Genomic DNA, 24,870 nt, shown 5'->3' on the forward strand with positions numbered 1-24,870 from the left:
CTTGTTTGAGTAGAGGAAGGACCTGTTGAAGAGTGATCATGTGAAAATGGGCAGATTGTATGTAGAGGTTTAATGGCCTGAGGTCTAAGATGGGTCTCGGGGTTCTGTCCTTCTTTGGAATGAGAAAGTACAGGGAGTAAACCTCCTGTGTTTTGGTGATGCAGGGGAACTAGTTCTATTGCATGTTTTTGTAGGAGGGAAAGCACCTTTTGTTTTAGAAGCATTAAATGTTCTGTTGACATTGGACACTGTTTGGGTGGTATGTTTAGTGGAGTTGAGGTGAGTTCTCGGCAATAACCGGATTAGATGATTTGTTTCACCCACCTGTCCGTGGTAATGGTTTTCCAGACAGGTAGGAACTGTAGCAATCTTCCCCTGACCGGAGTAGAGTGGTCCAGGGGGAGTGGAGGGAAGTCATTGTTTGGGGGTGGAGGTGGTGCGAGTATTGGTAGTTTTGCCTCTACCCTTGTTGTTATTGCCCCTGTAGCCTCTTCTGTAATAGCCTCTGGTAGATGAGGTCTGGGTGGGACTTTTGTAGGAAGTGGTAAACCCTCTAGAGGCGCCCCTATAAGAGGAGCGACTAAAGGAACTTCAGGGAGCTTGCGATTGCAAAGCTCCCATTTATTTGGCAGGGTCAGTATCTTTTTTCATCTTCTCCAAAGATGAATCTACACTAGGCCCAAATAAGTGTTCCTGATCAAACGGTTGGTTTAGTATGGTAGTTTGAACCTCGGGTTTGAAGCCCAAAATGCGTAGCCACGCATGTCTGCGTAAAAGGACACTGGTATTAATGGCTCGGGAGGCTGTGTTTGCAGCATCCAGAGCACAACGAATGGAGGTATTAGTTATGAGTTTGCCTTCCTGGATGAGGTCATTGGCCCTTGTTTTATATTGATCTGGAAGGTGTTGTAGTAGGGTCTCTAGCTCGTCATTGTGTGCCCTATCATACCTAGCCAGCAAAGCCTGTGTGTTGGCAATTCTCCATATGTTGGCTGCTTGGGACGCTGTTCTTTTACCAGATGCGTCCAACAGTTTTGACTCTATCAGGAGGTAGAGCATCACCTGTGGTTTGGGAGTTAGCCCTTTTCCTGGCGTTGGAAACTACCAAGGAATCCAAGGGAAGATGCCCTTTAATGTAAACAGGGTCAGCTGGGGCAGACTTGTATTTCTTTTCTACCCTGGGGTTAATTACTCTAGCTCTTACAGGATCCTTAAAATCTTCAGGAGTGTGTTTGATTACCCTTTTTAACATTGGGAGAATGGAAGTGGACCTTTGAGATGGTGCAAAAGTGTCCATGAGGAAATCTTCTTCTACAGGGTCTGTGTGCAAATTCACACCGTGGTATTCTGCAGCTCTGTGTAGGAGCTGAGTGAATCCTACAGTGCCCTCTGGAGGGGATGGTCTAGATGAGTAGATATCATCTTGTGATCATTGCTGCACTAGCGCAGGTCGCGCTGCCCGCGGGCTCTGATATTTTAAAATACCTTTAGCTTATCTTGGTTGCTTTACTTTTTTTATCCCCTGATTTTACCTACCGCTCTGCTGGGCTTCTGTCCCCTCACTCGCACTTAATTTGTGGAAAACTCACCGCCATTCGGCGGGTCCGGGTCCCGGGGCTGGATAGCTGTGGGCGCCATCTTTGTTTGGGGTGAGTGTGTTCTTGCGCGGGCGCCATCTTGGAGCGTCCCGACGCTCGAGTTGTTTTGGGAGACGCCTATTTAAGGCGGACTTACATTGTCAATCGTTCTGATCATTGCTGCACTAGCGCAGGTCGCGCTGCCAGCGGGCTCTGATATTTTAAACTACCTTTAGCTTATCTTGGTTGCTTTACTTTTTTTATCCCCTGATTTTACCTACCGCTCTGCTGGGCTTCTGTCCCCTCACTCGCACTTAATTTGTGGAAAACTCACCGCCATTCGGCGGGTCCGGGTCCCGGGGCTGGATAGCTGTGGGCGCCATCTTTGTTTGGGGTGAGTGTGTTCTTGCGCGGGCGCCATCTTGGAGCGTCCCGACGCTCGAGTTGTTTTGGGAGACGCCTATTTAAGGCGGACTTACATTGTCAATCGTTCTGATCATTGCTGCACTAGCGCAGGTCGCGCTGCCAGCGGGCTCTGATATTTTAAACTACCTTTAGCTTATCTTGGTTGCTTTACTTTTTTTATCCCCTGATTTTACCTACCGCTCTGCTGGGCTTCTGTCCCCTCACTCGCACTTAATTTGTGGAAAACTCACCGCCATTCGGCGGGTCCGGGTCCCGGGGCTGGATAGCTGTGGGCGCCATCTTTGTTTGGGGTGAGTGTGTTCTTGCGCGGGCGCCATCTTGGAGCGTCCCGACGCTCGAGTTGTTTTGGGAGACGCCTATTTAAGGCGGACTTAAATTGTCAATCGTTCTGATCATTGCTGCACTAGCGCAGGTCGCGCTGCCAGCGGGCTCTGATATTTTAAACTACCTTTAGCTTATCTTGGTTGCTTTACTTTTTTTATCCCCTGATTTTACCTACCGCTCTGCTGGGCTTCTGTCCCCTCACTCGCACTTAATTTGTGGAAAACTCACCGCCATTCGGCGGGTCCGGGTCCCGGGGCTGGATAGCTGTGGGCGCCATCTTTGTTTGGGGTGAGTGTGTTCTTGCGCAGGCGCCATCTTGGAGCGTCCCGACGCTCGAGTTGTTTTGGGAGACGCCTATTTAAAGTCGTCCTCTCCCGCGCAGCGGGAACGCGCAGTGGGACGCCGTCGCTTAGCCGGAGTCGTGCCAGAGTCCTGCCCGTCTGCGCTCGTCCGCGTCGAGGTAGCGGGTGCGGGCTATGGACTCTGGCCTCCTGCCATTGCACCATCATGTGTAACATAGCGACACTCAGGTACGATCGTGCTGATCTCTTTTCCATAAGAGACAGTCTTCTGGCGTGTAACCATGTCCCTGTACCTCCTCTCTCGGGACCTTATGATTGTTCTTGCGGCTGTTTCTCCCTGGCCACACCCATTGGGGTGCGCCCTGCTGAAGGGACTGCCCGTGGCACTCACACGGATTGCACCGAGCAGGAACTCAATATATGGAGCTTGAATGTTAGATCTTTGGTCAAGCACCATCAGTCACTACGGGACATGATAGATACGGACCTTCCTGACATCATTTTTCTTACCGAAACTTGGTCACAGGACGCTGACACTGCCATTATAAATCTGGCTTTCCCCTCTACCTACACGGTGTTTACTCTGAACCGCTCGACTAGGGGAGGTGGTATAGCCATGGCGACTAAATCCTACTTCCCAGCTGAGTGGAAGGCTTTGGATCTTCCAATGTGTGAAAGCGCCTCGTTTAAGGTAAAGGTCAGTCATCAATTTACCTTCAGTGGCGTGCTTATCTATCGTCCACCTGGGAACGACACTGCTTTCAAGGCCGCCCTTGCGGATGTGGTTAGCTCGCTGGCTCCTAGGTGTGCTAACTTTAGCATAGTAGGTGACTTAAATATACATCTTGATCAGACGTCATCTCTATCCATCAGCTCCTTGTTAGCGGACCTGGAAGCGATGCAACTTAACCAACTAGTCACCTCCCCCACCCATATAGGAGGACATATATTTGACCCCTTCTTTACCACCTTAGTTCGGGCTAGATCATCTGACCCGATGGTGGTGGGTTGGACTGACCATCTGCTGGTTAAGGTGTCATGTCCCCTAGACAACCCGCAACTTAAACCTGTGGATAAACAGATCCTAAAGCGCAATTGGCGTAAACTCAAGTTGGAGGAGTTTGTCAGGATATTGGAGGCACAACCCCTAGGCAAACTGCAGAATGTGGAACAGGGATATGAACAGTTTTGCAACTGGGTCCTTACTGCCCTCGATTCTCTTATACCTCTGCGCTGGGCTAAATGTCACGCTAAAAATCGTAGCCCTTGGTATAATGAGACTCTTGCCGAGCTCAAGAGAACCTGCCGGCAAGCTGAGAGGGCCTGGCGAAAATCCTTTGATCCCACGTTAAAATCGCTGTACTTTGCCCAGCTTAAGACCTATCACAGAGCTATCTGTCAAACCCGGGCCGCTTATTATGCAGCTGAGTTTTCCAACAGCCCTAACCCTTCTAAGTTAATCTTCAAGGTACACAAAGACCTGATGGGGAAACGGGCCACCTCGCAAGAGATCTGCACGGACTCTCACTGTGAAAGTTTGGCATCCTTTTTCGTGGAGAAGGTGCAGACAATCTACCGAGGATTTATACCATCTGTTCCCGGGGATGCTCCTAGTGATGTGAAGGTCTCGGTGTCCGAAACTCTGTCCATCCTGCCGGCCATGTCTAACGAGGTATTTGACACTCTGAGCCTCAAAATTAAATCTGGCTCCCCCTTAGACCCACTGAAGCCGGAGTTCCTTACCCGTCTCCCGCCTCTCTGTCGTGAGCCCATTTTGGACTTGATTAATCTCTCCCTCAGTGAGGGCGTGGTCCCGCCATCCTGGAAGCAAGCTGTGGTCAGCCCTATTCTGAAGAAACCCAACTCTGACCCCTTGCTCCCGGAGAATTACCGGCCCATCTCCCTCCTGCCTTGGACCGCCAAGGTCACTGAGGCACACGTGAATTCCATCCTGTCTGCCCACCTCTCTCGTAATAACATTCTTGACGAGAGTCAAAATGGTTTCCGCGCTCAACACAGCACTGAAACTGCCTTGCTCTTTATGACCGAGCATCTGCGGTCAGTGCTGGATGCGGGGCAGACTGCGGCGCTCCTACTGTTAGACCTGAGCGCCGCGTTTGACACGGTGTCTCATGACATGTTGATGCGGCGCTTGGAGGAAGTGGGTATTGGGGGGAAGGCTCTTCAGTGGTTCCGCTCCTTCCTCTCGGACCGGTTTTTCAAAGTAGCCATTCCACCTGGCCAGTCCTCTTTCCATTCTTTGGAACTGGGAGTCCCTCAGGGCTCTGCTTTAAGCCCCACATTGTTCAACTTGTATGTGAAACCGCTGGCTGCTGTCGTCAGGCAATGTGGCCTTACCATGACATCGTATGCCGACGACACGCAGCTGGCGGTGACACTCAGTGGGGATCCTGAGGTGACTGCGCCCAGGTTCCGTGCAGGACTTATAGCTGTGGCTAGCTGGATGCGTAGCAACTGCCTTCAGCTCAATGCTAAGAAAACCGAGGTCCTGGTTGTAGGGAAGCAGGCGGAACTCTGGGGAGACCAGTGGTGGCCTTCCGAACTGGGGGTGTCCCCCATCCCAGCGGCCGAAGTTAAAAATCTGGGGGTTTGGCTGGATTCTAACCTTTCTTATACCAGCCATACAAAGAAGACAGCAGCTACCTGCTTTGGTATTCTGCGAGGACTGAGGCCAGTCCTCAAATTCTTTGACCCTCCCACTCGGCAACTGGTGGTTCAGGCCTCTATCCTTTCCCGGCTGGACTACGGGAGTGCCTTGCTACTTGGAGTCAACCAGGCTGAGGCTACTAGGCTTCAGAGGGTGCAGAACGCTGCTGCACGGGCCATTGTTGGCCTTCCGAGACGATGTTCTGTCTGTGCTGTTCTGACCTCCCTTCACTGGCTTCCGGTCAGACAGAGAATCAAATTTAAGGCTCTCTGTCTGACATTTAAGATTCTGAAGCTTTCCTCTCCCCCTGCTTTGGCGGGCCTTATTTCTTCATACGTCCCCACGCGGTCCCTCAGGTCTGAATCTTACCATCTGGCGATTAAGCCTAGGTTAAGGCTGAGTAGGATGGGAGGACGCTCCTTCCGTGTTCTGGCGGCTGATCTATGGAATTCCCTTCCTTTACATATTCGCGCCCTAAATAGTCTGACTCTTTTTAGACGCGCCATTAAAACCCACCTGTTTGCCTCCGCTAATTGATTTCTCTTCTCCTCAGCTTTTGACCTGTTGTGTTGTGTACCTGATCAGGCGCCAGGACGCCCCTTCGCTGGGGCAGCTGTGCGCCTAATAAAAGTTATTAACATAACATAACATGTATTAGGAACATCTGGTGTGCCATAATCTTCCCATGGGTCATCTGGGTGTTAGGATGACTAGGTTCCCCTAAAGGCTCATCATCCCCTTCCTCCTCGGAGGGGTCCTCATCATCCTGAGGTGGAGGAGATTGTGAGGGTACTGGAAATGGGATAGGAGAGATGTGGTGTGGAGGAGGAGGTGGAGAAGGAATTCTTAAAGGAGATGTGGCAATGTCTCTCTTCTTTAAAGGGCGTGGAGCTGGTACAGGTTTGTCCATTTTCCTTTTACTGGAAGGACTAATTATAAGTTGACCTGTCTTTGGGTGCATTTTCCAGAGTTTTTTGGGTTGGATCAGGCCGAAAAAGCTCCTCCTCTGGAGTGTGTTTTGGTGCCGATTATTTTGGGTCCGATTGTTTCTGTGGCACAAGTTTTGGAGTTGTTTTATGCTCCTTAGGTTTGTAATTGGGAGTTTTCCCGGGCTCCGTTAGGGTCTTCGGAACCGGTTGTTTCTTTGGTTCGATGATTTTTTCGGATCCGAAGGTTGAGCGCCAGGGGTCTTCGGAACCCGTTGTTTGTTTGGTTCCAATGATTTTTTGGGTTTGGAAGACTGAGCGTCAGTGGTCTTTGGAACCGGTTGTTTACTTGGTTCCGATGATTTTTTCAGAGCCGAGACATCAGTACCAGCGGATTTCGGTGCCGAAGGTGCCGAAGTGGAACCAGGCATCGGTGCGGACAAAGAGAGTGGTTTCTTCTTTGGGGATGGGGTTTCGATCCAGAGTGGCCTGAAGGCTTATGAATTAACTTATTTGCCGAGCTCGAAGGCGGGGCGTGGGAAGATTTGTCCCGGTGTGCACCTAGGCCTGAAAGTGAAGGTGTTACCGAAGCCTTTTTGTGAATGGGTGGGGGGGGAGGGGGTCGACGTCAGTACGTACGACCCACTGCCCTGGAGTGATGTCTTCGACGTTGGAGTCGTCTGCTTCGGAGGCGCTAATGTTGCCTTCTTCGATCTGCTCCTGCTCTGGTACATTGATGCCTTCTTGGAAGATATCGTCCGGTATTGATGTTGATTATCGAGCCATGCTTCTTCGAGCTAGACGATCCCAAATCGTTTTTTTGGAGCGGAGAGAGGCACAAGCTGGACAGTCTTTGGCCTCGTGCTCGGGCGAAAGGCAGAGGTTACACACTTCGTGAAGATCGGCGTGTGGAAACTTCGATCCACATTGAGGACACTTTTTGAAAGGAGTCCTTTCCATGAGCCAAAGGCCTAATGGCGCAGCTAAGCACGAAGGCCTGCGTCGACGACCGGAATCGAAGAATTTAAGTTTGTAGAGATGCGTGTTGAATGGGAAACGCGATCGAAACAATACCGAAGAATGGGTGAAGGATTGCGCGTCAAAAGGTAGAACGGTAACGACACCGAACTGGAGCGCGACGAACACATCCGAGCCCGATGGTGGAAAAAAACAACCTGAAGATGGAGTCGATGCCCATGCGCACTATTGTCCAAAGGAGGAGTCACCTATCTTGTGACTTCCAAAGACTTATTCCAATACAACAACAAAGTGCAAACATCCGGCCCAACACCAGATGGCGATCTATGCACAGTGTGTGATCTGCAGCTCATATGCCTTGAACATTACGTTACCAAAGGTAGGTAACGTGTACTTCAGGACCAGTAGGTTTTGTCTGTAAAACCCTCAGCTCAACCTAAGGGAGGTGGGGCACTGAGCAGCAAGCCTTAAATAGAGGAACAAGCATAAAACATTTAAACAGAACCAAAACAATTGAAGAAGAAATTGACAACACTCCAGAAATACGACACCAATTTATAGAGATAGACCATTTTTTAATAAGTATTTTGACACTAGAATCGAAAAGATCCACCGGAGGGTTCAGGTGATATAGGTTTTACAAGCAATAATAAATCACAGCTATTTCGCTCAACCATGAACAAGCCTTGGCAAAGCCAACAAATTGGATACTTGGTTCTAAGTGCCAATGCCCTAGGTTAGAAGTACTTGGGGCGACCAACTCTGGCAAGGAGCTAGTTAGAGGGACCAGCAAGGCCCTCAACAACAGTTACCTTCTCAGAAGAAGCTGTTTGTCAGCAGTTCTGGGCACTTTATCCCCATTGCGATTGATTCCTATTGAGTGGTCCTTATGCAAGGGATGAAGGGTGCTTAAGATACTGTGGATGCAACACAGCTGATGATCCTGCAGGGATTCTTAGGTCCATGAAGACGGTGAGGGGGTCCTGGTTGCAGACTCGGCATCCCATTAAGCCCTCTCCGGTCTGTCCAAGTCCAGTTGCCACTGGACTCGGCTCCTCAGGGTCCCAGCAACTCTCCAACAGCACCCCCGGGCTCTGAGAACTCAAGTGCAACTCTGTGCACTGGGTCTTGGTCCTCAGTGCTGCATGGAGGCGGTGGTAGCGGCTTGATGACTTTGGGCTATCAACTCACCCTAGCAGTGTACCTCAGCTGTTGTGCCCCTGTGCTGCAAACAGAAGGTCAGTCAGCTGGCCCTTGAAATTCGCTTGGCTTGACTGGGCTCAGAACACAGCTTCCCTTTGAGAAGGACCCAGCAAGCACAGTCCCTCTCTTCGCTAGCCACCAGGTATAGGTGGAGTGGTGTGGCTCACTGGTTAGAGGCGGCAGACCCGTAAGCAGAGGACGGCCCGGGACCAGGGTTCGATTCCCGACGCGGCAGGGTCGTGGACCAGGGTCAGCGGGCTCGATAATTCTCGCCTCGGTGCCTACTCCAGTCAGGGACCACACTCGGCAACTCTGGGCATTAGCTTGCCTCATCTTCACAACGGCCCCCCCAGACCGCCGGGGATGCTTGGTCGCACCTTAGAGATACCCATTAGGGACCATCTCTCAGGGTGAGCCAGGACGGGTTCCCCAGCGGTCGAAGCGCGGAGATACTCCTCCGGGAGTCGATTCTAGCGCTATATAAACCCACAATTAAATTAAATTAAATAGCAGGTGCAGTCTTAGTCAATTCAGCCTCTCTTAGCTGGTCCCTCGGTGCAGCAGGGCAGTCCTTTAATCCTTCTTCCAAGTTGGTCGAGATCTAAGGTCTGGGTGCCACTTTTATGCTCAGAAAATTTCCTCAGGGCAAGATGCGATTGGTAGCCAATGGCCTACTAAGTTCCCTCCCACCTTGTGATCACTTCCTGTGGAGTGTAGCATCTGGCTATCCCAAAATGCACCATTCTGCCCACTCCCAAGATGGTGAGACACCTTCCTCGGTGTTCAGACCTCACTAGCCCACCCCTTGGATGGGGCTACCTCAGGGCTACATAGCCCTGGGGTAACCAGTTTGGAAACTGGTTTGCCCAAAATGCTCCCTGTGCCAGCCTGTCTGCCTAAACAATGAGGCAGTCCTCAACCCAAGTGTTATACATCTGCCCTTCAAAGGTGGCTTCCCCTTTGCAGCCTGCATTTTGGGGCTAACACCTAAGTAGCTTCCTGGTGGAGGGAGGTACACCTCCCTGGCCTGCAATCTCTTATTGTTCCCCTTCCTAAGAGTCGTTGGCACGTCTCTCCAAGAGGGCAGAAAGCGGTCTAGTGGAACAGGCTCCATGTGTGCCCTAGAAGGCACAGGAGTTATAAAGGCAACAAAGTGACAGCTTTGCTAAAGCTGTACACTGCAACACGATACATTAATTTCAACTTGAGATACAAGTCGGGCTTAATGTAACAAGTTGTTTGATACCAAGGAGTGCCCACTTCGTTTGCACCATTCAGGAGTTAGCACAGCTCAGGGATCTGCATGTAATCCAGTACTTGCCAATAAGCCAACCAAGTCTTTCCACAGTAAAAACTGTTTCCCTGTGTTTACTGTCAGGCCATAGCCTGCCTGTGTCTCATGTTACATCCTGCCTTAGGACTTGGTAGACTTGCCAGAAGGATGACTGCCACAGATGTGCATGAGAAGTAAGAGCTTTGCCATTGCTTCCAATGACACCACTGCGGACTGGCAAAGTAGTCATGCACTGAAAACCCAACTTGTCCAGTTCGCAGTGGCAGACTTGGGGCTTGTTTTACTTGGGGGACCTCCAGGGTGGCACAACCGGTGCTGTAAGCCATAGGATACCCTTCTAACTTACATGATCTGGGTACCATATACCATGGACTTACAGGTAAGTTAGCCATTTCCAATCAGGTACAGACAATGACATACGTCTTTTTCAATACTCTGCCAGATGGGAAAATGGTTGGGAGTGCTGCATGATATAGCATAAATAGTCTCATTGTCTCACAGGTGAAGCCTTTCCTGCAGTTGCTCAAGGCTATTGGGATCCTTTGCTCTTTTGAGAATTTTGCTAACGAAAATACAGCTTCTGCAGCAGTTGCTGTTGTCAAAGCTAACGTCTTTTGCAAAAACAAACTGCTCTGTGTTGTCTGCTATCATAAGACACACAGACACACAATTGACCCCTCATCAGCCAGAATAGCTTGATCATCTCTTTGTGTCTGCTATCATACCCTTGAACTAAACTCTGGGAAACACATTCTTTATTTTCCAGTCCTATGGATTTAAGTGTTTGAGCTTCAGTCTTCATACACTGACATTCCTCACCTGCGAGTGTACCAAAGATGGAGGAACCATAAATGGGCAAGTCCAACAGTATTTGCTGGATCTGCAGAGTAAAAAATATTTGTCTTAATAATGAATGTCTCTTGTTAAGTATGTTGCAGATGCTACCAGCAGCAACATCAGACAAATATTTTGCCATACTGATGTTTTGGTCTGAGACCAGTATTCCTTCTTCTAGGATTCTGGAAAATCCTTTTCTCTCCGGCCTATTTAGTGTGCGAAAGAAGTGTTTCTGTCACAGTAACAGTCAAATAAGGCTGTAGAAGCTCAAAGAAGACTTCCCACTTCAACCATCTGCTTGCTTTCTTTATTTCAGGAGGAGCAGTAAAGGGCACATTGTAGCTTTTCTTGAAGTCAATCATCTCAATACCAGTGATGCATGAGGGTCTTGAAGAGGGGTTAGACCAGGGACAAATGAAGAGTGTGATAGCACTCTTGCCCTTCTGAAGCTAGTGGACTCTGATCACCCTACTCCTCTCTCCCTGTCCCAAAGAGCCTGTATGGAAGCTCTAAACATAGCTTACACTTTCAGAAGACCTATGGCACACAAATTGTATTCATCCATTCAGTATTTCTTTCCCCTGTCACCTTACGAAGGACATGTATGAAAGAAAACCGCCATGGTGGTTCTAGGGATAGAATTAAGGAGAAACATTTCAGGAAAAACAAGAAAAAACTAAAACACTTCAGAAGAATTAGTAGGGTGCTATAAAATGTTGCGTGATAGAAAACTGAAGGTTTTCAGACGAAATAATGTTTAAAAAGTCAGCAGAGGGTTCAGGTATCCTTCCCAGGTGAGCCGGAAAAACAAACTGCCTCATATACCTTCACTGCCTCATTAGAAGGCTTCCTGCCTAAGAATTACCGAATGCGTAAGTGAACGGGTTCAATTTTTCCTTTACAGAAGGTTTTTAAAAGCATATAATTCATTGGTGTTTTTATCCAAATACACTGTTTTTATTTTGGTTAACTGGAATTTATTTTAAATCCCCCTAAAAAATGCAAGCGGTTGGTGATATTCTAATGTTTATGGATATTAGAGAGAATCTCATGATAGACAACTTATTCAACATCAATAAACCCTATCTTTTTATGAATAACCATATCTCCAGATATGACTAACACTTTGAACTCATATGTAGCATGCTAATCATTTGAAAAAGTGCTTTGATGATGAATCATGGAAATTAAATCCTATATAAATACCAATAAAATGCCCTCTTTTTGCCAGAGATGCAATCAATCCAACTGTAACATTGTACTCAAAGCCACAGCCATATATGGCTTTTCACATCTAGTGTTAGAAGATATGAGAATTCCTGAAAAGGTCCAGCGGTCTAAATATTGAGTCCTCTGCCCTACTAGCCATACTCCGTAACATGTCCGATATCCCAGGAATTAATAATCATATGAGAGGGAGACTGGGGGTCCTTAGCTGGCTATTGTAAATTATGTGCCCTCTGGGAGTGGAAGCCCCACTTGCCTCCAAAATAATTTGGATTGGTTGACTGAGATGATGGTTGTAGCCACCCATGAAAGCACTGATATATAAACTGTTTGATCAAAGCCAAAACATTCAGGATTTTTAGTGGCCCGCTATGAAGGCATAATCTCTGTTGAATATGTGTCATTGGCTGCCAAGTCACTACAATATTATGCCACATCTGAGGGGTCTGTTTGGAATCTACATCTTGAGAATAGTTATATTTGCAGTGTATATTAACTTTATATATCAATATTGGTTACTGGCTCCTATCATACTTAAACTGTTTGCTACTGTTCAATATGTTTAGAGGCCCACATGGGTAACTTCAAACTAAGTCATTTTCAGTTATAGCCCAATGTATAAATGGGTTACATTTGTGCATCATTTTACTTTTTCTACAGTTCATTCCTTGTCATGTTAATGTGATTTAGGGCACATTTTACTTTTCAATGCACTCATGCACGCCTCATACTCAGCCCACTCATTCTGAGGATTTTTGTATGGACACATTCTAGTGTTACCATATGCAGTAATATGTGATTGCTAGAAGTCCTTGGGATCCTAATGCCTCTTCCCAACATTTATCCTTCCACCATGGTACCCAGACTGGCAATGGCCTACTCTCTGCTCCCACCATCCTACACAGATACTCCGCAATAAGTCTTGGAGACCTACTCCTACACCATCTCTTTCTCTTTCTTCATTGTTCCCTTCCCTTATCTTCTGACCCTCTTCACCATCTCAGTTTTACTTTCCTTTTCACTGCCCCTGCATTCTGTCTCAAATAGATTACCTAGGTATTGCCTTGTCCCTGAATGTTGCCTTGCGTGGCTGCTATTTTTCATTCCTTTATTCTGTTCTTCTTTCCAGTTATTTTTAGTTGTTACTGGGAAGGCAGACTAAGCATAACTTATCTAGTTTAACTTTGTAGTGTCATCTACTACTCTTTATGTATTGGTTTGAGTTCTATGTTGTATTGTGCTGTACTGAGCAACATAGCCCAACAAGTATTGTTTAAAAAAGCACTCTTTCAAAAATGAATGTCATACAGACCAGATGACTGCCTTCACCCATGGTCTCTCAGCGAGAATAAATACCTTGGCCTAGTAGTGCAGATTTTTCTCCCAGGAGCACCTCAACATCCAGGTGTTGCTTCATCGCCTGCAGTAGAATCTCACCCTCCTTATGGAAGAGAAAGACAACTGGAAGAATGAGGTCACTGGTGCTGTCACCATCTGCCACCATCTGGAAGAGAATCATTTCCTCGCTGCAACTGCCTTTGACATTATCTGAAGAGATGGAAAGACAAAGAGGTGGATAGTTTAAACCAACAGCAACTTCACAAACACTGAATACTGTGCAAAAATTCCAATCCCAAAAAAAAGCTAATAAAAAAAAAATGAGTACATGGCAATTTCTTTAAAGAGATAAAAATCATACACAAAAAATCGGTACAGTAGAAAAATATACAATCTTTTATAGAAATTCAAATTCCCCCACCCCATTCTGGGCACGCTATTGTGAAAACACTACAATTAAATCCAAATGACCTTTCCCAAATAAGGTACACACTTGAAAATGTGTGCAGTCTATACTTGCAACATAAATCAATAAGGATGACCACTTCATAACTGGATGAGTAAGGTGTAGTCTCCATTCCTTTGACAATTATCACCTGAAGTCTGAAGTATAGTTGGATGTTTTCAAGGAACATAGATATTGAGCAAGTGAGGCCATAAGCCACATAGACACTAAACAGGTCAGCGATAGTGTTGAACCGATGCCACCCACAGGTTATCTTGGTTGTATCCTATTCGTCCCATAGCAAGTTGGATGACAAGCTGTAAACTAAAACTAAATGGTAACAAAAACGGAACTTATGTTCCTAGGTAATAATCTTCCGCCATGAGTCACCATCAATTGGCCAAAAGGTTTGGGATGTCTGCCGGTCCATAAAAACTTCATAAAGAATTTAGGAATGTGGATAGACCACAACCTCACCATGGAACTCAAGCCAGGGAACTGTCCGCCACCTGTTCTTGAATACTGCGGATGCTCCCTAAAATTCTGGACCTCATTCCAGAGGGGACCCGTTGAAACAGTGATACGGTCCTTGGTGGTCTCACGCTTAGACTACGGGAACTCTTTTTTTCCTGGGGTCACCCAAATACGTGTTGAACAGGTTGCAGGTGGTACAAAATGCAGCAGCCAGGGTACTCAGAAGCATACCCAGGTATGAATCAGCGAAAGAGGCCCTGAGACCACTCCACTGGCTGCCGGTACAGGCCAGGGTCAAATTTAAAGCACTCTGCATAGCGCACAGGACCTTGAATGGCAAAGGGTCGGCTCCACTAAGTGCACTGATCACACCATATACACCAGAAAGAGCCTTAAGATCTTCTTCAGATCGCTTTGCCAAAACTACCAGGGTTAGGAGGTCCAGACAGAGATAAAGATCATTCACGCACTTGGTGCCAAAACTCTGGAACTCCATGCCTAAAGGACTAAGGCTTCTCACGGATGAGATTACCTTTAGGAAAAAACTGAAGACATAGTTGTTTCCAGGATGAGTCAATGGTAACCACTCTCTCCTGCTCTGCATCACTGGGAAGCCCTTGGGCAGCTATGCGCTTTTCAAAACACAAACAAACATTTAAAAGATTTGAGTGATCAGAAATGAACACATACTGTGTTCTGGGTCATCAAGGACGATTAATAATTTTTGCGACTGAATACAAAGCAGTGTTCAACAGTTTTGACGGCTGCAAATTAGTAAGGCATGAGAAAGGCACATGTACAAACCAAGCCTTCATCCATGAAGATCCCCACGCCGATACCGAAAAACAAATTGACAGTTAAAAAGTGGTCGATTCAGTCTGAGGAAGATGGAGAACTGTACATCAATAACAGTTTCTAACTGTATGACAGCAGAAGAGAGGCCCGAGATCAGCCTCAAGTTAGTTTAATAAATCGGCCTGGATCCGCTGCAGACTTAAGAAGAGGGTGCTAACACTTGCAGGGCTTAGAGACACATTTAAGCATTGAGCAAGAATGTGGAAGTGACCGGAAAACCAATGCTGGCCAGAAAAGGAGCTGCAGTTATCCTACATTTTAATGCAGGCCTTAAGTCCTTCAGAGCCCAAACTATATTGAGTGCCTTCAGTAGGGTGAACTTTGAGAAGATGGTCAACATTGAGTGAGCTGCCAGTAACTGTGAGAAATAGGGAAACGGTCCACTCAATACTAGTCCAGAGGGCCCCAATCCTCTCTTGAAAGTACTGCTTCTTATAGAGACTTCTGACCAAAGATTCCTCACCATTGGAATACTTCCCAGGGCTTCAGACTGGGTCACAAAATATTTCCAGGAGTATCCCTGCGTGATAGCGGCTCCGCATTATTCTGCACCAGATGAGACATGTTTGGGCCTGTAGTGGCATCACCTATGCACGCTGGCATTAGTGCCTTTCTTTCCACACCAACAGACATGAATTTGGAGCCACCCCTCATCTCGAAAAGACTAAATTGTAATCAAATTCTTCAGTGTACAAGGGAATTATGTAGTTTTCCAAGTCTATAGGTTTTAAACCCTGTGGGGATTGTCGCACACAAATATCTGTGACTGCCCACATGCGACCTGCCTCTGGCTCCAGGGGTCAGATTAGGACTACGGCCTGCAGTGATTGGCAACCCCAAGGCCATTCAAGATCCGGAAGCTAAGCTCTTTGTGGTGAGGCAGCACAAAACTCCGTGCTGTGATCTGTCGAGGTCTGAAAGGTAGGTCTTGATCCCGCTCAACAATGTCCATCCTGTCAACAGTTTTCTTCGCACTGGAAGTCCGCATGTAAATCCAAAAAAGCAGCGAAAGAAGTTAAAGTGGGACTCTGCCCAGTCCTGTCAATCTCATTCATCCAAGGTGCAAGGGGGTCATTGTGCCTGCAGGTCAAGCTCCCAAAGTTGGTCTACTTTGGAGCGGATTTAAACTCTGGACCCAAGGCAGATGGAATTTCCAGGCCTGGCAGCAACACTGCAGAAATTAAATGAATTACTCAATGATATGTCGCAATTTTCTGATAAAGGCTTCTCACTGCAGATTCCTTACATTTTGAATATTCCCCCAGGTGTCAGGTTGGAACTAGAAACTTTTTCAGCAGTACGTCTGTATGCCAATAGGTGGCCCCGTGTGTCACCACACTGATGCCGCGTTGCTCTGGAAACCATGTGTGGAGCCTATAAATCACCACTCCAGAGCACAAACGTCAGTTCCTTTCTTACCGTGCCTCCAGACGCTCAACTGGAGCTACCTCTCCTCTCATTGAGACCACCTTTTTTCGCAAAACAATTTACAGTGTGCTCCCAAAATAAAAGGTTTTAAACATATAAGCACTGTTGCAAGCAAATGTCAAATAAAGACTCCAAGTTCTGCAGTGACTGCACACTGATAAATCCTGAGGCCATATGGGACCGTGAGGTGAAACTCGCCAAGCACCCAAGGCTTCACGTTGCGACCAGTCCAAGTCCAAAGGTCCAGTTCCAGCAGTCGCAGGAGTCAATCTAGAGGTCAATCGTCATCGCACTCAAAATCTTATGGTAAGTCAAAGAAAAAAAACTTTCAAAATCCAAGCAGGACTCATCCCCTTCTCGCCACTCTTATACCCCTGAAAGGCCATCGATATGCCTCTCAAACTCGCTCCCAAAGTCATTCAATGTCAGAGCCCATCTCACAACTTGTTCTAGCACAAACCGAGTTTCGATGGCTGTGTGTGACACTGAGGCAGATCAAAGAGTACTGCAAATCCATGCTCTGACTCTTCGGATCCCTTTAACTCTCTCTGGTGTGCCTGGGACCTCAAGGATCAGAAAGGCTTTTTGAGGAAACAGGGTGTATTCTATGAAATGGTTGTGAGACCTCATTGTGTTAAACACTAGCAACCCTTCTTAGGGCCAGTCAGGCTTCGATTGTCGAACCTTAGCAAAATCCTGGGTAGCTGCGGCTTCGACAAAGGAACAAGTGGAAAGCATTTAAACAGCACCAAAACAATTGATGAAAGTAAAAAAAACTCAAGAAATCGAACACCAATTTATAACAAGCATTTGCAATGTAATAGTCTCGTATTAACAAGAGTTTAAGCTATTAGCAATGCAATAGCTTAAACTCTCGCAAATGAAGGACCTATTGCATTGCAAAGTATTGTTTTTTTACTAGCGCCCATGCAGCACTTTGACATTCATGAAGGCCAAACCCTTTCTTCAGACAAGCTGCGTCTAAAGAAAGGGGCGTGCCCGACATTAAAGTGAAACTCCAGCACGGGGGCTTTGACAAAAAAAAGCATCTGTTTGTCAAGTTGACAAACAGATGTTTTTGGGTAAAAGCGCAGATGCTGCGCTTTCACTTTAATGTCGGCTGCGTACCTTACTTTAGACGCGGTTTATGTAAAGAAAGGGGCGTGGCCTCAATGAATGTGAAAGCACCGCATGGGCACTAGTAAACAAAATAAATAAGTGAGACCGCTAAATGCAGACCATGCTGCTAAAATAAATTTTTTAAAAAGGGCCGCTATAGTTAAAGCAGACTACCATCAGTAAAAATTAAAATAAAACAGTGCAGTGTGCTGAGAGGTAGCAGGTGGAATAGGGGAAGAGCATTAAATAAAATAGTGCTCACCGACTTATAAAGCAGACCATGTAACAACACCAGTAAAAGGACTAGTCGTTATGGGAGGTAACAAATGCAGTCAAGGCAGTACCAAGGAGGGACTAACAAGCCTAATAACAACTCAGAAGCCAGCGTTTACGAAGGACAATGACACAAGCCAATTAAAAATATGGGTGGAGGGTGGGTGGGACTTTAAAACCATACTCTACTACTGCATACCTCGCAGCAGCGCATATGCTGGCCAGGCTCGACCTAAGAATTGTTTATATTTTCATTAATTCATGGACACCAAAATGAAAATTATCCAATTTAGGGTTTAGGAGATATTGATTTTACAGGGAACAATAAATCAAGACTTTTCACCTAACAAGCATTGGCAAATTCAACAAATGTAATATTTTGAAACTTTTGCAAGAAAACTTTGGTCAATGTAGAATGCAGTTACTTAGTATTACTTTGGGCAACCAACTCCCATAGGGAACCAGTCAAGGGGAGCAGCAATGTGCAAAGAAACTGTTACCTTGAGAAGGAAAGCAGTCTTTACTCCAGTTCCAGTGTCATTGGTCCCTTGCCATTGATTTCTTTGGTGTGGTCCTGATGCAAGGGATACAGGATGCTGAAGATCCTCAAGTATGCTGAAGATGCTGTGTGTAAGGAAATGCCTCTTTTTGTATGGTCACACCCAGGTTTTTGGACTTATGCTGCTGGTTTTTCGACTGAGAGTGCATTTAGGCCAGCTAGCCAGACCTCAGTGCCCAGACCATAAAGTGTATGTTGAATTGGCTGTACCCAATTGGAATTTGGTAACTTACATGCAAGTCCCTAGTATATGGCACCCTGGTACCCAGGACATGTAAGTTAGAGGGGAAACCCTGGATTGCAGTACTGGTTGTGCCACCCTGGAGGTCCCCCACGTAAAACGAGTCCCCCAGTCCGCTACTGCGGTCTGGCAGAGCAGTTGTGCACTGCTAGCCTAACTTCGCGATGAAAGCAATGGCAAAGCTACTACTTCTCCTGTACATCTGTGTAAGTCACCCGGCAGGCAGGCCTACTGAGTCCTAAAGCAGGGTGCAACTAATAACACAGGCAGGACATGTATTTTATAACATGTATTGACAGTAAACAAACGAAACTACAGTTTTTATTATGGACAGACTTGGTCCTCCAATTGGCGAGTACCGTATTACATGCTGGGCAAACTCCTGAACGGTGCGACCTAAGTGGGCACTTGGAGGTATGAAACAACTTGTTACATGAAGCCAGACCTGTCTCTCAAGTCGAAGTTAATGTCACTTGTTGCAGTGTTCAGCTTTTAAAAAGCTACCATTTTGCTGCCCTTAAAACGCCTGTGACTTTGCAGGCACACATGGATTCTGTTCTGTGAGACAGCAATCTGCCCTTCAGGAGACACATGCCACAGAGTCTAAGGAAATGGAACAATGGGGGATTACAGGCCAGGGAGGTGTTACCTTACTCCTCCAGGAAGCCACTTAGGTGTTAGCCCCCAAAATTCAGGCTTCAAAGGGGAAGTCACCTTTGAAGGGCAAATGTCTCCGACTAGGGGGGAGGACTGCCCCATTGTTTAGGTAGACAGGCTGGCATGGTAAGCAGAGAGGAGAAACCTATTGCCAGGGGTGGGCTAGTGAGGTCTGAACAACAAGGGAGGTGTCTCACCATTTTAGGAATGGGCAGGATGATGGTGCATCCTGGGATAGCCAGATGCTACACTCCACAGAAAGTGGCCACCAGGTGGAAGGTAACCTGGTAGCCCATTAGTTACCAAGCGCATCCTGCTCTGACAGCATATTCCAAGTATAAAGGGGGCACCTCTGACACCCAAACCTCAGATCTCAACTGACCTGAAAGGAGGACTGCCGTGAGGGAGCAACAGAAGGAGGCTGCACCATCGAGGAATGCACCTGTTGCACATGGTGGCTAATGAAGAGAGAGACTGTGTCTGCCGTGCCCTGCTCAAGAAGGAGCTATCTTCAGAGCCCAGCCAAACCAAGAGCCTCCAAGGGCCAGCCGACTGGTCTCTGTAGGAGGCTGGCTCAGTATATGGAGTGCACCTATTGGTGATACACCCCGTACTGAGTCTAGGCAACCCTAAGTGATAGTGTAAGTAGTCCCTGATAACCACAGCTCTCAAGGGGTAGCTGTAGAGAGGAGCTCAGGCTTATCCTTTATCTCATTTACCACACAAGCCAGTCAGTGATGCTTACACAAGAAAGAACCACACCAGTGGTAAAAAATAAATAAAGTACAGCAGTATTTATTACACATCAACCCTAAACTACTTTGGTATATCTCCTACTCATAGATATCAATACACAACAAATATAGCATCACACAGGTAAGTAAAGCACATAAAACACATGGGACCATATGGAGGGTGGGGGGTGCTGAGAAAATGGAATGAAAGGTGAGTACCAAAATTAGACTACCACCCAGGGGTCTGCAGGACAGGGGAAGCACGGAACTACCAAAGGTAATTAGGTAGGAGTCCCTAGGCGCTCGGGTGCAGAGGAGTTACCCCAAATCAGTGTCCGTAGAAGAACATAGGGAAGTTGTGGTTGGATTTTGGAGGTTTTAGGATGCTTCCCAGAGGACCCCGAGAATATCCGTTGGAACAAAAGAGGTCCGCGTGGATACCAAGAGAAGCAGGATACCTTCACCAGGGAGCCCGGGTGCATAGGTGTGAAGTGGTGTCAGAACTGCCCACTGAAATCAGTGGGGAACTTCGGATGGCTGGCTGCTACAGTGACCCATGGACCAGGTCAGTGGAACCAAGGAGTGGATTCCAGATAAACAGCACTTGAGGAGCGAGGAGACTGAGTCGTCCAGGAGGTGCAGGGGCAAAATGCCAAACCCTTCTTGGGGGTACTTCAATGTAGGACGTGGGTTCTGAAGATGCAGCTGTGGAGTCCAGGCAATGCTGTAGGATCTCGGGAGCCGTCCACAAGCTTCCCCACGACGGGCCACACAGGACAGAAGAGTCAGTGGCCAGCAGGACTATCAACAAGCCTTGGCAAACGCAACAGGTGTGTTGCACGATGAATTGCAGAAATGGGGACCAGCAAGGTAAGTTGGGGCCAGCCCTCAGCAAGCAGGAATAGATGGAGACCCGGGAGGGACACTCTGGCAGCAAGCACAAAAAGTCGCAGGGAGGCCTCAACGGCATAACAAAAATAGAGGCGAACGTCGCAGGAGATGCAGTGAAGAGGTCGCTTTTGAAGCAGAGTGATGCTGGGGCTTCTTGGAGCGCGAAGATCTTTGCATTGGAGCTCCAACAAGCCGTGCAACGGCAGACAGACGCGGTGCACAGGGACCCATTCCAGCAGCTCTGCGAGAGACTGCAGTCTTCCAAATTGCACAGAAGACAGGTCTGGCCTCAGGAAAACTGTCAAACCACCACCTGTCTTGTAGAGCTTTGAAGAGTCCGTGGGCCAGCAAGATCCATAGACCGGTTGTTGTCGCTGAGATGCCTGCAGCGGCAGGGGAGTGACTCCTCCACTCCAAGGGAGAGCCCTTTCAGCTATCCTTAATGCACAGTGTCCTTGTGACTCTGGAGGATGCATGGCCACGGATGTTGCAGGATGAGCCTTCCTACAAGAAGCAGTATTGTCTTGAGCCCGGCTCAGCCCAACAGCAGAGTCTAGTGTCCAGCAGAAAAAGAGTATTTTTGATGATCATGAAGAAGAGTCTTGCAGCGGAATCCTTGTTCAGACAAATCTAGGGTCACACCCTCAGGGGAGCCCTTAAGTATCCCAGGAAGAGTGTTGGACAGCTTCTGCAGTGACCCACCTAACAGGGAGGGTTAGGGACAGTACTCTGGTGGACTGACAAGTCAGATGCTTTCAGGGGCCTCTGCTTATCTTGCTTTCAAGATGGCAGAATCAAGCAGCCCCCTGGTAGAGCCCTGGGCACTTTCTTGGGGGAGGTGCTGGACCCCAGGGGTGGTCACTCTCCTGTTTGTGTGGTTTTGTGCCAGAGCATGAGTCAAGGGCTCTTGCACTGGAGTAAACCAGTTTATGCAAGGAGGGCACCAAATGTGTCCTTCAAAGCTGTCTGGTGGTGCTTGGAAGCATCCCCACACTAGCCCAGAGACACCCAATTCTAAAGGAGAGGTGGTTCTACAGGAAATCCTTTGTTATGCGTTCCGTGTTGCAGTTCCTCCTGCACATTGACACTGTCTACCCATCCGTACTTCACTGGGACCGCCTGTAGACGGCATGTTTGCCTCTTGTAGATGGCACGTAACCTGCTGTCTATCGGGGCCCGGTAACCCTTCTTGCTTCTGGAAGTTTCTAGTTATAGATCACAACACTATTTTGTTGTGTTTTTGGATCCCTTATCCTGGTTGCCACATACCTGAGCTGTAACCTTACACTGCCTTTGCATGTGCTCTCGCACTTGGAGTGATACAACGCTATGCATTACGCTTTGTGTTCCCTTTTCAGGAGCATTTGTTCCTTTATTGGTGTTCAATATGGCTATGCTGGTTTCCTCACCATTACCCCATCAGGCGACTGCTTTTTGCATGCTTTAGCCTTGGAGTGGTGTGATGCTCGGCATTGCTATTCTTGCCTCCCTTTTCGGGAGCATTAATTCCTCTATCAGGAATTCTTCTGTTTGTCAGTCTTCTGGTTCTGCCAATGATTATTCTTCCTCTTCTTCTCCTTCTCCTTTCTCATTCAGGCTCATGTCCCCTGGGCGGTGGTCCCTTTCTTTTCATGCCCCTATTGCAGATAGTTGGGGACTTGATTTTATTGTTATGGTTCCAATGTGCCTATATGTGGCATGGTTAGGTATCTCTATTACATACCTGCCACTTAAATTTCTTAGCAATCGATCCTTAAGGAATTGTCTATTCCTTTCTGCGGTCTGGAGACATTTTTCTACGTCACCTGGTCGATTCTGTTCACAACATTTCTGATCAAGTTCGGCATCTACTTGCGGTCTGGCACTGCATTGTGCTATAGGGGCTTTCCTTTGGTTGCACCCCTTTTTAGGTCTCACCTGACCCAGCGCATGCGCTGGTCTGGCGAGACTTATTGAGAGGGCTCCAAAAAGTGCTACCAGGCCAGCCTAGAGCTACAGTGCATGTGTGCGGGCGAGCGCGAGCCGCGCTTTACAGCGATTACTTTCACTTTCGCTGCAGCAGGGCCGCTTTGATGTTTGATCGTGATCGCGATCACTCACTTTTGTGGCCACAAGGCCGCTTTGCATAGCCAATAGGTCTCGCTTTTGGGACCTTATAAGTATTTAGTTATGCAACTGTTGCATGGCTAAACACTTATAAGGTCCCAAAGGCGAGACCTATTGGCTATGCCAATGCTTGTTCTTATTATGTTACCTCCTGGTATGGTGGTTTCCATGCACCTCTCTCTCTCTCCTTCGTGGCAGACATAGGGGTGTTTTCTATGCACTGTACTACTCCATTTTCTAAGTTATCATATTAGTGCATCGTGCCATTATTCCTGTCATTCTTCCATATTATTTGCATATTTTTCCCTTGGGATAGAGTAGCATTCTCCTGCACTGTCCCCCTTTTTTCCAAGGGGATACACGCGTATAGCTAGATACGCTTTGTCTACAGCTCTTTATTATATTTATGGCGCTTCTTGCTGATAGCTACTGCGATTGAATCTCTTAGTTATGCTTACTCCATGATACTAGGAGATTGCTCAGTGGTTTCTCAGAGGTTCTGTGTTCCACATGTCCTATTCAGTGTCCTAGATTTGTCCTATGATCGCCATGGCCTTATTAGGTCCAGTACTAGCATTTCTTCTTGCTATGGATAATTTCCCTTTACACTGTGGGTGTTGTCTTGTCTACCCTGTAGTGGCTTCAGTTGTGGTCACCAATATATACCTGCGTCAGATGCTGTAGAGGTCGAAACTTCTTGTTTTTCCTTGCGGTGACAGATCAACCGGCACTCTGTTCCCATGGTTTTCGGTGTACAATTCTTCGACACCTGACCTCTTTTCGGGCTTGTGGTGATTAAGTTACTATGTATTGGAGTTTTGACTGAGTGTGCTATTCTCCTCAGTCGTCTTTTGCCCGGTCTTTTGTTTTCTGACCGAGTTAACATTACTAGTGCATTCTTTACAGTTCCAGTACGCAGACCCTCCTCTGGGGATGGTCTGCCTTGGGTATCTGATTTGAAGTAGGGAATCTGCAGCTAGATGCCTCTATCAGATGAACAAGTTACTTACCTTCGCTAACCATGCTAGATCCTTTCTCTACCAGATACATCGTTACAAAAGGTAAGTAACTTATTCTTCGCTCCATCCATCCTGGGAATTAGGTTTGGGTACAAGGACTACTCGACTAGTCCAAGGGCTGTCTGAAGGCTCAATTATCCCCAACTCTAGAGTCTTCTGGACCTCTGTCCTGATGCAGTCTATGACATGGTCAGGTTGCCTGTCAATTTTAATCTTGACAGGCAGACTGTCACCTGTGTTCCCCTTGTGGGTACACCAGGTAGTCTGACTAGGTGTCAGAGAGAAGAGTTCTGGTAACTGACTGAGTACTTGTCTGCAATCAGCTTGTTGCTGGTCAGTGAGGCTGTCCGCCAAGACTACTCCATCCACTGAACCATCAACTGGGTTGTGTGAGAGGAGATCAGGGAGAGGGTCACTCTCTTCCTCCTGTCCCTCATCAGTGGCCATGATCAAGCTCATATCAGCCCTGTCAAAGTATGGCTTCAGGCACTTCACATGAAGCACCCTATGGGGGGCCCCTTGGAGTGCCTAGGTCCACCAAGTAGGTGACCACACCTTTCTTCTCCACAATTGCATGGGGGCCACTCCGCTTGCCTTGGAGTGCTCCTGAGGCCACAGGCTCCAACACCCACCCCTTCTGCACTGGCAGGTAAATAGTTAAAACAACCTTTTGGCCATGCCATCACCTTTGCAGTTCTTGGCTGGTCTCTAGGTTTTTACTGTCCTTGTTCATGTACTCAGCAATATGTGAGCGTAGGCCTAGTACATAGTCTACAATGTCTTGTTTGGGAGGCTTGAGAGGCTCCTATCATCCCTCCTTCACCAGACAAAGTGGACCCCTAACTGGATGTCCAAACAGAATTTCAAATGAAATGTAACCCATTCCCTTCTGTGGAACCTCTCTGTAGGCAAAAAGAAAGCAAGGTAGTAGGACATCCCATCTCCTCCTGAGATTTTGGATAGTCCCAT

The 24,870-nt window shown here is 47.4% G+C and overlaps 1 protein-coding gene across 3 annotated transcripts in view; it reads right to left on the minus strand.

Moving 5' to 3' along the window:
• Window positions 1–24,870, minus strand: part of LOC146868591 (ER degradation-enhancing alpha-mannosidase-like protein 3) — a 276,166-nt gene that overhangs the window by 17,433 nt on the left and 233,863 nt on the right. For all 3 annotated transcript variants that reach the window (XM_085611786.1, XM_085611769.1, XM_085611776.1), the window contains exon 19: window positions 13,119–13,310. In XM_085611786.1, the coding sequence (XP_085467912.1) occupies window positions 13,119–13,310 (192 nt within the window). The remainder of the gene's footprint in view (window positions 1–13,118; window positions 13,311–24,870) is intronic.

Source organism: Triturus cristatus, chromosome 1_2 (assembly GCF_964204655.1).
Source record: "Triturus cristatus chromosome 1_2, aTriCri1.1, whole genome shotgun sequence".
NCBI lineage: Eukaryota > Metazoa > Chordata > Amphibia > Caudata > Salamandridae > Triturus > Triturus cristatus.